Source organism: Octodon degus, unplaced genomic scaffold (assembly GCF_000260255.1).
Source record: "Octodon degus isolate 3935 unplaced genomic scaffold, OctDeg1.0 scaffold00017, whole genome shotgun sequence".
NCBI classification, from domain to species: Eukaryota; Metazoa; Chordata; class Mammalia; order Rodentia; family Octodontidae; genus Octodon; species Octodon degus.
This window is the reverse complement of record NW_004524593.1, coordinates 15,055,397-15,067,640: the sequence shown is the minus strand read 5'-3', so window position 1 is coordinate 15,067,640 and position 12,244 is coordinate 15,055,397. Positions and strand designations below refer to the sequence as shown.

Sequence of the window (12,244 nt, the reverse complement as noted above, 5' to 3'; positions counted from 1 at the left end):
GACTAGAATTACAAAATCCTAGTCAATTTCCCTCACTAGCTCTTGCTGTGTATAAAGATTTTCTATGCAGGGGCTGAGCATTAGTCTTCCGCTACAGCTGATGACTAAAGAGCAAAGAGAAAGAAACACAGAAGAAAGCGTGTTTGTGTCCAACAATATGTGGAACTGAACTGTGGGAAGAGGGACAGTTAAGCATGTCTTTTATTAGCTCAGTAAAATATCATTCTATAAATATAACTATTCACCTATAAAAGTCTATTAATATCCTAGTTAACTAATTGGAAATATCTGCTATTTGGGTAATGTCTTTTTGATATAAAACTTCAAAAGTAACTATCAGTATTATACCAATTGTGTCTTTTGTTTCAGGCTCCTGGGACACACAGGAGGCATTTAATAAATGTTTGCTCAATAAATACAGCAATCTTGCCCTTCACAACACCGTTTCAAGGCATTCAAAGGACCTACAAAGGCCTCCTCGCATTTGTCTCCTTTAAGTCTCCTGGAGCACGTGGACCAACATCAAGGCCCCTGCACTTTCACAGGCTTAAATGTTATCTAAGCACTGACAGAGGAGGGCAAGACCAGGGGTCAGCTGGATGCTGCCTGCAGGATCCGAGGCAAGACCTGAGCTCCAGGAGTGGGCAGGAAGGGATGCCAGCATCCTCTCCACCCCCTCTGTTCCCCCTCTGCCTCTGCTACTACCAGGGTCAGAGCAGGGAGGCTAAAGGCAGGAAGAAGACAGGATCAGAGACAACCCAAATGTTCCCTTGGCCCAAGCTGAGTATAAAGACTCCAATTCCCTGAAATGTGCTACAAATCTGTAAGCCAGCTATGATACCTGGCTGGGGCTCTGGTAAGATCATTAGTGTCACTTAGAAATACTTTTAAGCAGAATCCAAAATATAAATATACTCATATAAATGCATTATAGGACAACTACACTACCTCGCTTTCTCCAGGGTACTATTTTTTATCTAAATATACATTTTTCAAATCTCTATAAACAAGACAAAATATTACAATTAAAACCAAAGCTAAAAGCTCTATCAATTATGAGAATAAAATTTCTTTCAGTTTTTGCTGTTTTGTTTTTTGGCTTTGTTTCTATAGTGCCCAGGGCACCGACAGCCTTTTGCTTGCTAGAAAAGTGCTCTACCACTAAGCCACACGCCCCGCTCTTAAACTTTTATTTAATTTCAGGTTTGCATTGTTCCTCTGATATCTATGAAGTAAACTGTTAATGTTTATCAGTTTAAAGTTAAAAGTCTGCAGGCACACAGCTATTCACAGGGACCCCGTCCTGGGAATGAGTTAGTTTAAACAGACGCAACTTGTTTATCTAAGGTATCATGACCTCTCTAAGGCAGATCTTAATTCTCAGGGTAAGGACAAACTAGAGCCTAGAATTTCTACTTCCTAGCCCAGCCGTTGGAATGGGACGCATGCTCCTTTCTTCTTATCTACATTATTTCAGAAAATGTGAGCCATCCCAACCCAGTCTGTGCTTGACAAAGTCCGCCAGCATACACGTGTGCTTATTCAGCACACTGGGTGAACTATTTGCAAGTCCCCGAATCCCATCACTCTAACAGGTTAGCATCCGTCCAGAGCAGCTGAGCGGCAGAGCCAGGCACTTTCCACACCTTCCTGTTCCCCTCCAGCCACACCTCCTGGACGTCTGCTTCTGTGGCTCATCCTGCCGCCTCATTATTAATTCAGCTGGTTTTCAGGTAATTCAATTACCTGCACCCCTAGGGCCTCCAGATTGTGGGGAACCAGACATGAGTACCGACCCCACCGCGCTAGTTCAGGCGAGGCTGGCGAAGCACCTCGTTCTGCTTTTCCCTCACTGCCCAGCTCTGAATCTCTTGTTGTCGTGGTGACCTGGCAACCATGTTCTGAGCTTCCCTGCGATTAATCTGCACAACTTGGGTCAGAACTCCTTGATTTTACTGGATTCAGCACTCTGGGGCCAAGAATTACTTGTTCAAGGGAGTTATGGGTGTCAATACAATTCCGTTTCATGAGATAAAATAAGAAACAGCTAACTACCATACAACTTAGGGTTGACTGATTATAATTATAATTCTGAGCTCTATACAGTCTTGCTTACATCCTCATCCTGCATTTCTAGGAGGGAAAAAAAAAAAAAAAAAACTAACAGCATGCTCCATTTTCCATTGATCATATCACAACAACTCCATTCTGAACAGCCATCGGGTGTCACAGTGCTACCCTACCAGAGCCATTACAGCTGATTGATGAGAAAAAGGCTAACTGAAAATTGTGAGAGCGACAGGCTCCGTTTTCTCTCTTCTGCTCTGTAGCTGTGCTCGGCAGGCAGACAGCAGCATGCACTGCTATAAAAGGAGCTTTAAGAATCCTATTTGCTTTATCATCATTAATTTTTTAAAATAGCATTTTCAAATATTTATTGCAAGAAAATACTTGTGAAGAACTGCTCAGAAGGAGTAAGCCTGGTTACATCACAGAGATTCAAGTCAACAAGATTTTAGGGGATATAAAAGTGGATAATTTGATCAAAGTAGTGACCCCACTGCAGCAGAAAATAATGTTTAAGGCTCAGCACCACATCACCTGTGCTAAATATCAGGGGCAAAAAGAGTTTTCTCGCTTTCTTCTTTCTGCTTTAAAATAACAGTGGTGAGGCCAATTAAAGTTGCCAAAATTCAATTCAGATATCAGAAATAAGAAGCATTACTCTGCAGCTATTACTTAAAACTGTAGGTTCTACTCTCATATTCTCCTGAACATGAATCTGCATCAGAACATAAAGCAAAAGAGTTGGAATAAATAAAAGGTTAAAGTTAACCTCCCTTTGACAAGTTAAGTGCTGAGGTGAGCCCCTGCTGTAGTTCGAATGTGAGCAGCCCCCTAAGGGCTCAGTCCCCAGCATGGCAATATTGAGAGGCAATGGCACCTTTAGGAGGCAGAGCCCAGTCAAAGGTCTCTAGGTCCGTGGGGCGTGGCCTCAAAGGGGTCTTTGCTCTAATAGCTACCCCACCGCACTGGGATGAGCTGCTTACCAAAGCAACAGGACCAACGAGTCATGTATGGGAAGCTCCAAGAGCAAGTCCAAATAAACCTTTCTCTTCACACACTGACCATCTCAGGTCTCTGTTATGACAGAAAGCTACCACAGCTTTCCTCCACCAATACTATCAGGAAGCATCAGGAAATCTCAGAGACACTGTATTTCACCGGTGTATGTGAAAACATTATCAACTCACCAACCTTGGGAATTTTCTAGTTCTAATAGCTCAAGAATGTCTTCTTTGGGGATGGGCTACTGCATCATTTGCTATGATGGCAAATAACAGGGACTGAACGCTTTGCCGTTATCCTATCTTATTTTCACCACCAGAAACAAATCACATGCTGACCTGACACAGAAAGTAGGAATTCAGAACTGGTCTGCTTCAGTATAAAGCCATCCTAACCCAGATGCAAAGGTGAATGGCCAACAGCCAGAATGTGTGAGGACTCCAGAATACAGCCCGTCTAAGGTGGAGCCCTGGGATACAGTCTCAAGTTCTCCTAGAAACACTCTGCGCTTCCTTTGCCTCAGAGGGGTCTTGCCACATTGAAGTCAGACTTGTGTAGCTTTGGAGCCCTTTTGGCTTATAGTCTGCACTTCTCAGAAGCTTTGTCAGCCGAAGCGGAGAAACACATCAGAGAAGTTCCTCAATACAAAATTTCTACTATTTTATAGCAAATCTGACAATCTATTGGTTCATCTTTAGATGAAACAGACTTTTAATGACAATAAGAACCAAAAGCAAATGATTAAACATACTTGCTAATCATTCAAGAAAAAACTGTTAAAATATCTCCTATATATGAGAGCTACTATCAAAGTCTGCTTAAAAGTAAATCAAAGAGCCAGGGAGATAGCTCAGTGGCATAAGCGCCTGCCTAGCAAGTGCAAGGTCCTGAGTTCAATCCCTGGTACCACAAAAAATAAATAAATAAATAAATGTAAATCAAAGAGATAATGTTTGAAACATTATGTATCATTATTATGAATATTATATTCTTTTACAATTATTTGTACAACTTCCTCTTACCTTTTTCTTTCTCCTTTAGAGAAAAAAAATACACTAAGATTAAAGACATCTCTGAATATATCATTATTTAAAAACATAGATATTATTTGCTTTCCCAATCAACTTCACATTCCTGAAATTAGATTCCTCCTTTGTTGAAATTAGAACTCACAATTTCTTATAAAAAATAATCCTTTCTTCTTTAAATAACCATGTTTATTGAGAATGTTGGCATCCAACTTTTACTGCATTCAAAAACAAATAAACATCTTCCTGTAAATGAAAATATTTTCCATAAATCCCTCATTTCTAGAAGATATGCATTATGTACAAACTCCACACATGAATAAAAATACACATCTAAAAGTTTCTTTAAATCAAAGAATTCTTTCAACCGTACTAATATTAGTTGAAAAATCAATACTTATCCTTGGGAGAAAATGTTTTGCCTTAACTAAGATAAACTTGAATTTTGATTACATTTTGTGTAAAAAGAGTGAACTGACACTGGTGATTTTATTTATACTTCTTCATTTTACTACTGTTAAGCTGAGGCCTATCAAGTCTTCAGTAACTTGTCTAACACCATCCAGTGAGTTAAGGCTTGTTCTGGGACAAAGAGCCAGGTTTGTTATCTCCCAATGCCATTTAAATCATCTAAATCTGAAACTTCTGAAGGTCTAGAGACATTTTAAGGCATCCATGGTCTGAGTCCTAGTTCTAATTATGAAACACCTAACTATCACACGAAGTACCACGCTTAAAAAGAAAGAAATCAAGTGGAAAGTATGTTTATGGAGCAGGGCAGAAGAGACTACCCTCAAAAAATATATTCATGGATTATTTGATAGTCAGGCTGGAAGAGCAAACCACGGCAGTAAATAAATGTCATGCTCTAACACTGAATTTTGCAGATACTCTTCAGCATGGTTTTTCTATGTTTCTCTTTCCACTGTCAGCTGTGAGCTGTTTCCAAGTGTGAAATCGCCTAACAGAGGAAGCAAAGCTGTCATTTGACATCTGGGAGTGCGGAGATTGGGCTGCAGTGAAAAGCATTATGGACTGCTTCAATTTACACACACTCACCTAGAAATTCTCCGGTCTGAGAAGTATTCAGGGAAAAGTAATGTAAATTTCAAGCTTTTAAATTAAAAGATTCTAGTAACTGGGTAGAAAGTAAAATTGAAGACACTAATAGGTACCATATCGACTTGCTTAAGACTAGAATGGGAAACGAGTGCTTATAAAGTATTAGCAAAATAACATAATTTTACTCACTTGTGTTAGATCTCATATTAAGCTTTCAAATATAGTCTTTTGTGCTCTATATGGTTAACAGTATAAAAGTGTTATTTTTCTGGCTGCTTTTTAAAAAATCATAGTTAAGATTGCTAAGAAAAAAGTACTGGTTATCAAAGAAAAAGTAATCATTGCCTTGACTATTTTCTCCTTTATATTTAAAATGCTGTAACAAAAATTTACTCTGCATTATCAAATGATAAAGCATATACAACCCTTTGGCCAGACTGAGGGGGGCTGGGAGAGGTTCACTAGAAGTAAAATAGGAGTAATGAGGAGGAGGTCCTAAGGAAAGCAACACTAATCTGCTCTGGGTTTTTACGATCTCTCACAGTGAAAAAGGAACCTGTCTAAAGGTCTCCTAGTAAACTATCTAAGAGCCTCCTAACTCAGCCACTAGACCCTGTGTGTTTTTATTGTCATGCTGCACAATCTGTCTCCGCTCTATGGACTATTTCTTTGCTTTCTCTCTTCTTGAACGCCATTCTGCAGCACAAGAGGAACCCATTTACCATGAGTGATGTTCACTTAAAATAAAGCCTTGCTACAGAAACACCCTAGATCATCTGAGGACACAAAGTGGACCTAAAGGGAATGGGTTCTCCTTTAAAAGCAGGGCTGGGTTTGATCAGCGAATTCATATTCTCAAGCCCGCTGGATGGGTCTGCAGCTGCAGGCATTTACGTCCTGGCTTTTCCACAGATGTAGACAGAGACAGCTCCATGGCTTTTGTCTTTTTCTTTCTGGATTTGTTTTCACATTTAAAGAGGCAACTTTTAAAAAAACGTCTTAGGTTTGCTGCAGAAACTTGTGAACTTCCTTGGCCATACGTGCTGTTGAACTGACTAGGATGTTTTAAAATCTAAGAAAATACTAAGTCTAACACAAAGTTGGTAGAAACTATTCTTAAATAACAGAAGGTGATCATTTGCTTTTCAAAACTTATCTATCTTGCTCTTCCCCTCAATTAGAGCAAAACATGTTGATTCACAGGTTTCTGTGTGTGGTTTTTTCTGTTTTAAACTTATTTATAGAGCAGAATAATGGCCCCCCTGCTAGCTTGGCATTTGCTCAAGTCTCTGTCCGTGTAAATCGAATCTGTTACTGGAAATTTTTCTCCAAATATAAAGGCACACTGCCCACAAGATAAAGAGATATGCTGCTGATACTATAAAGTACAGGGCAGGTGGGTAATGTTTTTAGGACAAATATGTGATAAGGATTCCCAGGAGGGAGGACTGGGGGGTAGAGACTGTGCACTGTTCAAACAGAAGTGAACGGCTCTCATCAGAATCTTATGATAACTTTACTTTCTAACCAAACATGAGCTGTTTAACATGCTTTAGAGTTACTTTTCAATAATACTAAGGTTAGGCTTGGTTAGGCGGAGGGGAGGAGGGCTTGGGAGGGGAATTAGTTCACCCCCTGCTGTTTCTAAAGATATATCAGAAGAGAATTAAGTACCCAACTACTTATTAATTTTTAAATTTTTACTTTTCTATTTTGTAGTACTGGGCATTGAACACGGGCCTGCACAGTGAGGAACATCCCCAGGCTTTAAAAAGAAAAAAAAAAAATTTTTTTGAAACAAGGTCTCACAAAGTCACTCAAATTGTCTGAGTTAGACTCAAACTTTTGATCCTCGTGCCTCAGTTTCCCAGAGTGCCAAGATTACATTTAAACACTGAAATAGGGGGAATGCCTACCTACAGTTTTTATGAGTACTACTGCTATTTGGTCTCATAAAAACTGTACGTTACAAATTTTTGGTCCAAATCTCCTAGTATTTTAAGCAAAAGCAAAGAGCACAGCAGACCTGACTAAGTTCGCTGACCACCCCCAGGGTTGAGATCATCTAAATCAGAATATTGGCATTATTTTTCTGTTAAGGCCATGACTGGTTTTATTTCACCTTGTTGCTAAGTTAAGACGCCCATGGACAGGCAAAACTTTCCATGACATTAGAACACTTACGAAACTCACAGAGCTTCAAGAGACAATTCTTATGCAAATAGTTACAACAAAGCCCCTCTTTAGACTCCAGGTTTTTATTTTTTGTGATTTTTTTTTCTTTCTTTCCTAAATGCTACTGAAGGACAACCTGAAAGGACAGAAAAGGGGGAAAAAAAAATCTATTAATGGCACACTGCCACCTGCTGGTACACTATGAGAATCATGACTGCGAACTTGAAATTCAATGTTCAGTACACAAAACTAAAAGTATGCACCAGAAGATGAGGGTAATGTTGTTTTATTCTACATGCACTACAGCTCAGGATGCCAGGAACTCTGAATAGTAAACAAAATTCTACTGAACACTAAAGAAAAATAATCTGCTAGAATGTCAAAATACTAATTACAGGGCTGGAGAGATGGCTCAGTGGTCTAAAGCACCTACTTAGAACAAGCTTAGCAAAGCACAGGGACCGCGGTTCAATCCCCCAGCACCACATGCCAGCCAGCCCTGCCCCCTGGTGGGCTGAGCTGGCCACACACACCTCTCTCTCTCTCTCTCTCTCTCTCTCTCTCTCTCTCTCTCTCTCTCTTAAATAATAAAAAAAAAAAATACTAACTACAGTTTTCAATATAAAAGTAACAATAAGAACAGGAAGTAGTCCGTTATAATATCCCACAGATGTTGGGCTTTGTCCCACATTTTATACTACACTTTAGAATGTAACAAGTTCTGCACAAAAGAACTCTCAAATTTAATTCAGATCTAAAACCTCCAAATTTTTATACTTAAAAAATACTCTTACGTATGTTGATCAGTACATAAAATTTATTTTTTTATCAAATTATAAAGTGGGGGGTCTGTAAGACTAAGAGTCAGAAAACTATAAAAAGGGATTCCGCTACGAACTTTTTTGTTCTCATATTAACTGTATCATACTGAGGTTTCAAAATGGCACCATGTTATCTACTTGAGAAAAATTTGTAGGAGTACTTGTGTTAACATAATTAACTTAAAACTCCTTTAAAGGTCAGGGATGACGAATGGAGGGACTCTGGTCATTCAAAGAAGCTAAACACTGGGCAAAAAGTGAACAAACTTTCAATTCAAATAGATCACAATCTATACTCATAATAGAACGTACCATAACTCAAACCCAGGTCATACACTCAAGCTATTTGAAACTGTCAACCTAGGACCAAATGTTCACAACAATAAATCTCTAATTTTAAAAACGCCAACACACTACAGTAATGACAAGGGAAGCCTGTTGTGTCATATACTGACTAAACAGGCTACTTTTTAAAACAAGGACCTATCTCCTAATTACCTCAAATACAGAAAGAACTCTTTAAAATATATTCTGAAATGCCAGCTTGGCTCATCACTGAAATATTATGGCACTGTTAACACTGCACTTTCATCCATGTTTAGCCTCACAAATTTTATTCTTAACTGCCACTTCTCACAAGTTGTAAAAATCATCCACGTAAAGACATTCAGCATATGAAAAGGCTCTTCTAAACACTAGGCTAAGGCACATTTAAGAATCTACTACAGGGGAAATACAAACTCTTAACAAGAACAATAGATGTGTATACACGTATATGTACATATAAACACGCATCTGGGGATTATGTGATGTTTTATCCTGTAATTTTCTTTCCACAAAGATAAGAAAAGAGACAACCAAATCCAACACATATGAGGGCTGCTAGTGAAATACATAACTTCTATAAAGAAACAAGAGCTGCTGAGCCACTTGAAAAAGTGAATCATTTAGGAGATCGCTCTAACCTGGGGCACAGTACAGTCTCTCTATGGCATCGCTGTCACAGGAATCTTCAACCTCACTCCACCTGCTAAAATACGTTAGCTGAATGTGTCCTAAAAACAAAACGACAGGAGAAATCAAAACATTTTTCTCTTCCATTTTCTGCAGAAGTGAACTGTAATTACTCCTTTTGTAGCTAAAAACAGTATCATTAAGAATAATGGCATCATTAAGTACTAGAAGCTATTACTGGGGGTGAATTTGCCGCACTGATAATGAAGCTCTAGACAGGAAATGAAGATACTAATTACAAGATAAAACGCCTACTCAGTTAATTGGAAGCAACAGCGAATAAAAAGAAATGCATTTGCAAAAGTTCCTGACCTCTATCATTCAATAAGATGTTGTTTGGGTTCAAATCGCGGCACACAATTCCCTCTCTATGTAAAGCATCAAGGGCTACCACCATTTCAGCTGCCCATCTTTGAATGCAGCCCTCTGGGATATAAAACCTGGAGTTTAGTGCTAATTTTTTATCAAGGTCCTCAAAAATCTGATGGATTTCCTTGTCTTCTTCCCACGCTAACCCACTCTTGCCCTTTATCTCTGAGTTTCTTTGGAATAAAGAAGTAGGTTCCTCTTTCACCAAGTCATCGGCCTGATCTGTAAACAGCAACACTTCTTCAGTTTTGAAAGTTTCTGTGTTTGCATTACATCCATTAGCACCTGAGAGTGGACTAGAAATATGAAATAAGCTTTCTTCTGTGTTGTTTGCACTTAATCCTGACTCAGTTACTCCACGTAGTCCAAATTTTGGATCTGGGCTACATGACAAACACGTGTCTTCTGAATGGCTATGATCAACAGCTGCAGCCAATAACACTCCCAGGTCCTCCTGGGCATCGTGTGTCTCAGGTATACTACAGGCCCTGGGTCTAGAGGGACTGCTCAGGTTCTCTGAGCCTTCTTCAGGGGCTTGGCATTGCTCAGTACTAAGCCCAAGGCCTAACACATCCGGGGCCTCCAGCAGCTTATTTTCTACTTTGCCTAAGGAAGTCTGTGTAAACTTAATAGGTCCCATAGCTGCAACTTCTTTTGGTAGCTCCAATTCACCAGGTAGATTTACAAGCAGATCAGGCCTTCCTTCATCAGTACTAGTGATGTCTTCTGATGCTGCATCCTTAAACGAAATAACCGGGATTGAGTCATCTGACCCCCTGCTAATGGTGTCCACAGCTGTAAACTTGACTCTGCTCTCACTGGCATTAAAACTCCTGGAAGTATAGTCTCCATCTGGAAGACCAAGGAATGGCTTCAAGGGTTCTGATTTCAGACTGTACAATTTTTCTCCAAAATCAAGTCCCAGAAATTCACTTGTGCTGTCCTTACTATCTATTCTAAAAAGTTCCATGGGACTGTTCTTAGATCTGCTAAGGGAATTGGATGTTCTAGGAGAAGGAACTGTCTCTCGGTCCTCATCTCCAGGGAAGAACTTGAGCTCGGGAGTTCTTAGCTGTGCACGGGAGCCACCACTGTCTGCACCAAGGCATGCCGGGAAGCTCTGGAGGACTTTGGCATCAGCATCCTTCCCTTCAGTCTTCACAAAGGGCTCCTCATTCAAAGTCCCTGGTTCAATCTTTTCTTGACCATATTCATTGCATAGTGTTAAATAACTTGTAGTGCATTCTTCTTCTGAACTTGAACCAGAATCGGGCCATTTGGGAGAGCTGTCCTGGCCATCGTCTTCCTGATTGCTGTCCTCTTGAGAACTTAGAGTGAGGCTGGTCTTCAGAGGCAGAACTCGGAGCACGCCTCCCCCATCACTTCCTCTGGACTCAAAGCTGCTGCTGTCCTGAGGACTAGAAGCTGGCTGCTGCAGGTAAACCTGAGCAAGTGTGGATTTTTTCATTTCCTTAGTATCAAAGCTTTCCTCAGGACTTCTATTTAGAAATTTACTGATATATGACCAGAGCTTGCCACCTGTGAACAAGTATAACAAAAAAAAGAAAATTAAGATCTCCAAATTGGTGTTCACTTAAGCTACAAAAAGCAGGTATTCTAACAATCAAACTCAAGTCAATGATACTCATTAATATCAAATGTGCTGCAGGGCAAACATATTTAATAAAATGTGATTTAATTTTAAAATTTTGCTATTACCTGTAAAGTATGATTTCAAACATATCTTCTGATATCAACAGTTTTAAAATAATCTATTTTTCTTTTGAAGGGAAATCAGTTATAACTAATATTAATATGAAATCTCAGCTAAAGTCTTGCTTTCAATATTACTTCATCTTAGAAATAGGAGATTATGTTCTGATCTGCTAATGTAATGACAGAGCAAGCAGAAATATATAATGCTGTTTAAAATTGCAAAGTACAGTTGAAAAAAACTAAACATTATTCCATTTTGAAAAGGCCCACTAGAGAATTAGAGGGGAAATTTGGCATCTGTACCTGCGATGTCTTTATAAATGACCTAGCTCCCTATCTGATGATCCTGCTACCCAGCAAGTACTATATAAAACAAGCAAGACTCTGGATGACTAACTGGGTAGCTATGAATGAGATAAGCTGCTACAATTCTGTGCTATGATATATATATCTTATTAAACTAAACTAGTAACAATCAAACACTGACAACTGTATGCATTAAAAACATCATAAAACAGGTGTACAAGAAATCAGTGCTCTCTGAGGTCCAGAGTATCTAATGTAAGTGTACACTGGTGTTTATTTATATCAGTTACTTGATATACCTTAAGGCAGCAACGAAGAACTGGTTCTTCCATGCAAATTTTTAAAACCATTCTTAAGTTAAATATATCAAAAAACTATGAAAAGAAAAAGTAAATTTGATCCATAAATCTCAAAAATAGTAAGTGCAAACACCAGGTATAATGGCATACATCTGTAATCCCAGAACCTGAGAGGCTGAGACAGAAAGATCACTGTGGTTTTGAGGCCAGCCTGAAATACATTGTGAGAACCTGCCTCAAAAAGCAAAAACAGAGTCCCAGCCCAGGCGCAGCGTGGGCCGGACCCTCTTCCAGCCCCTCGGGCCGCCCCCCACCACTCCGCAGTGCCTCCCCCACCCCGCCCGCCGAGTAGGATTTTCTGCCGAGTTCCGGGAGCCCCCAGACC

General features: G+C 39.5%; 1 protein-coding gene across 4 annotated transcripts in view; it reads right to left on the bottom strand.

The window, feature by feature from the left end:
• The window catches only part of Rps6kc1 (ribosomal protein S6 kinase C1), a 174,312-nt gene that overhangs the window by 18,018 nt on the left and 144,050 nt on the right, over nucleotides 1-12,244 (bottom strand). For 3 of the 4 annotated variants that reach the window (XM_023710212.1, XM_023710208.1, XM_023710209.1), the window contains 2 exons: nucleotides 9,482-11,077; nucleotides 9,121-9,210 (listed from right to left, as the gene is read on the bottom strand). In XM_023710212.1, coding sequence (XP_023565980.1) covers nucleotides 9,121-9,210; nucleotides 9,482-11,077 — 1,686 coding nt within the window. The remainder of the gene's footprint in view (nucleotides 1-9,120; nucleotides 9,211-9,481; nucleotides 11,078-12,244) is intronic. The other variant, XM_023710210.1, reaches the window with a different exon arrangement.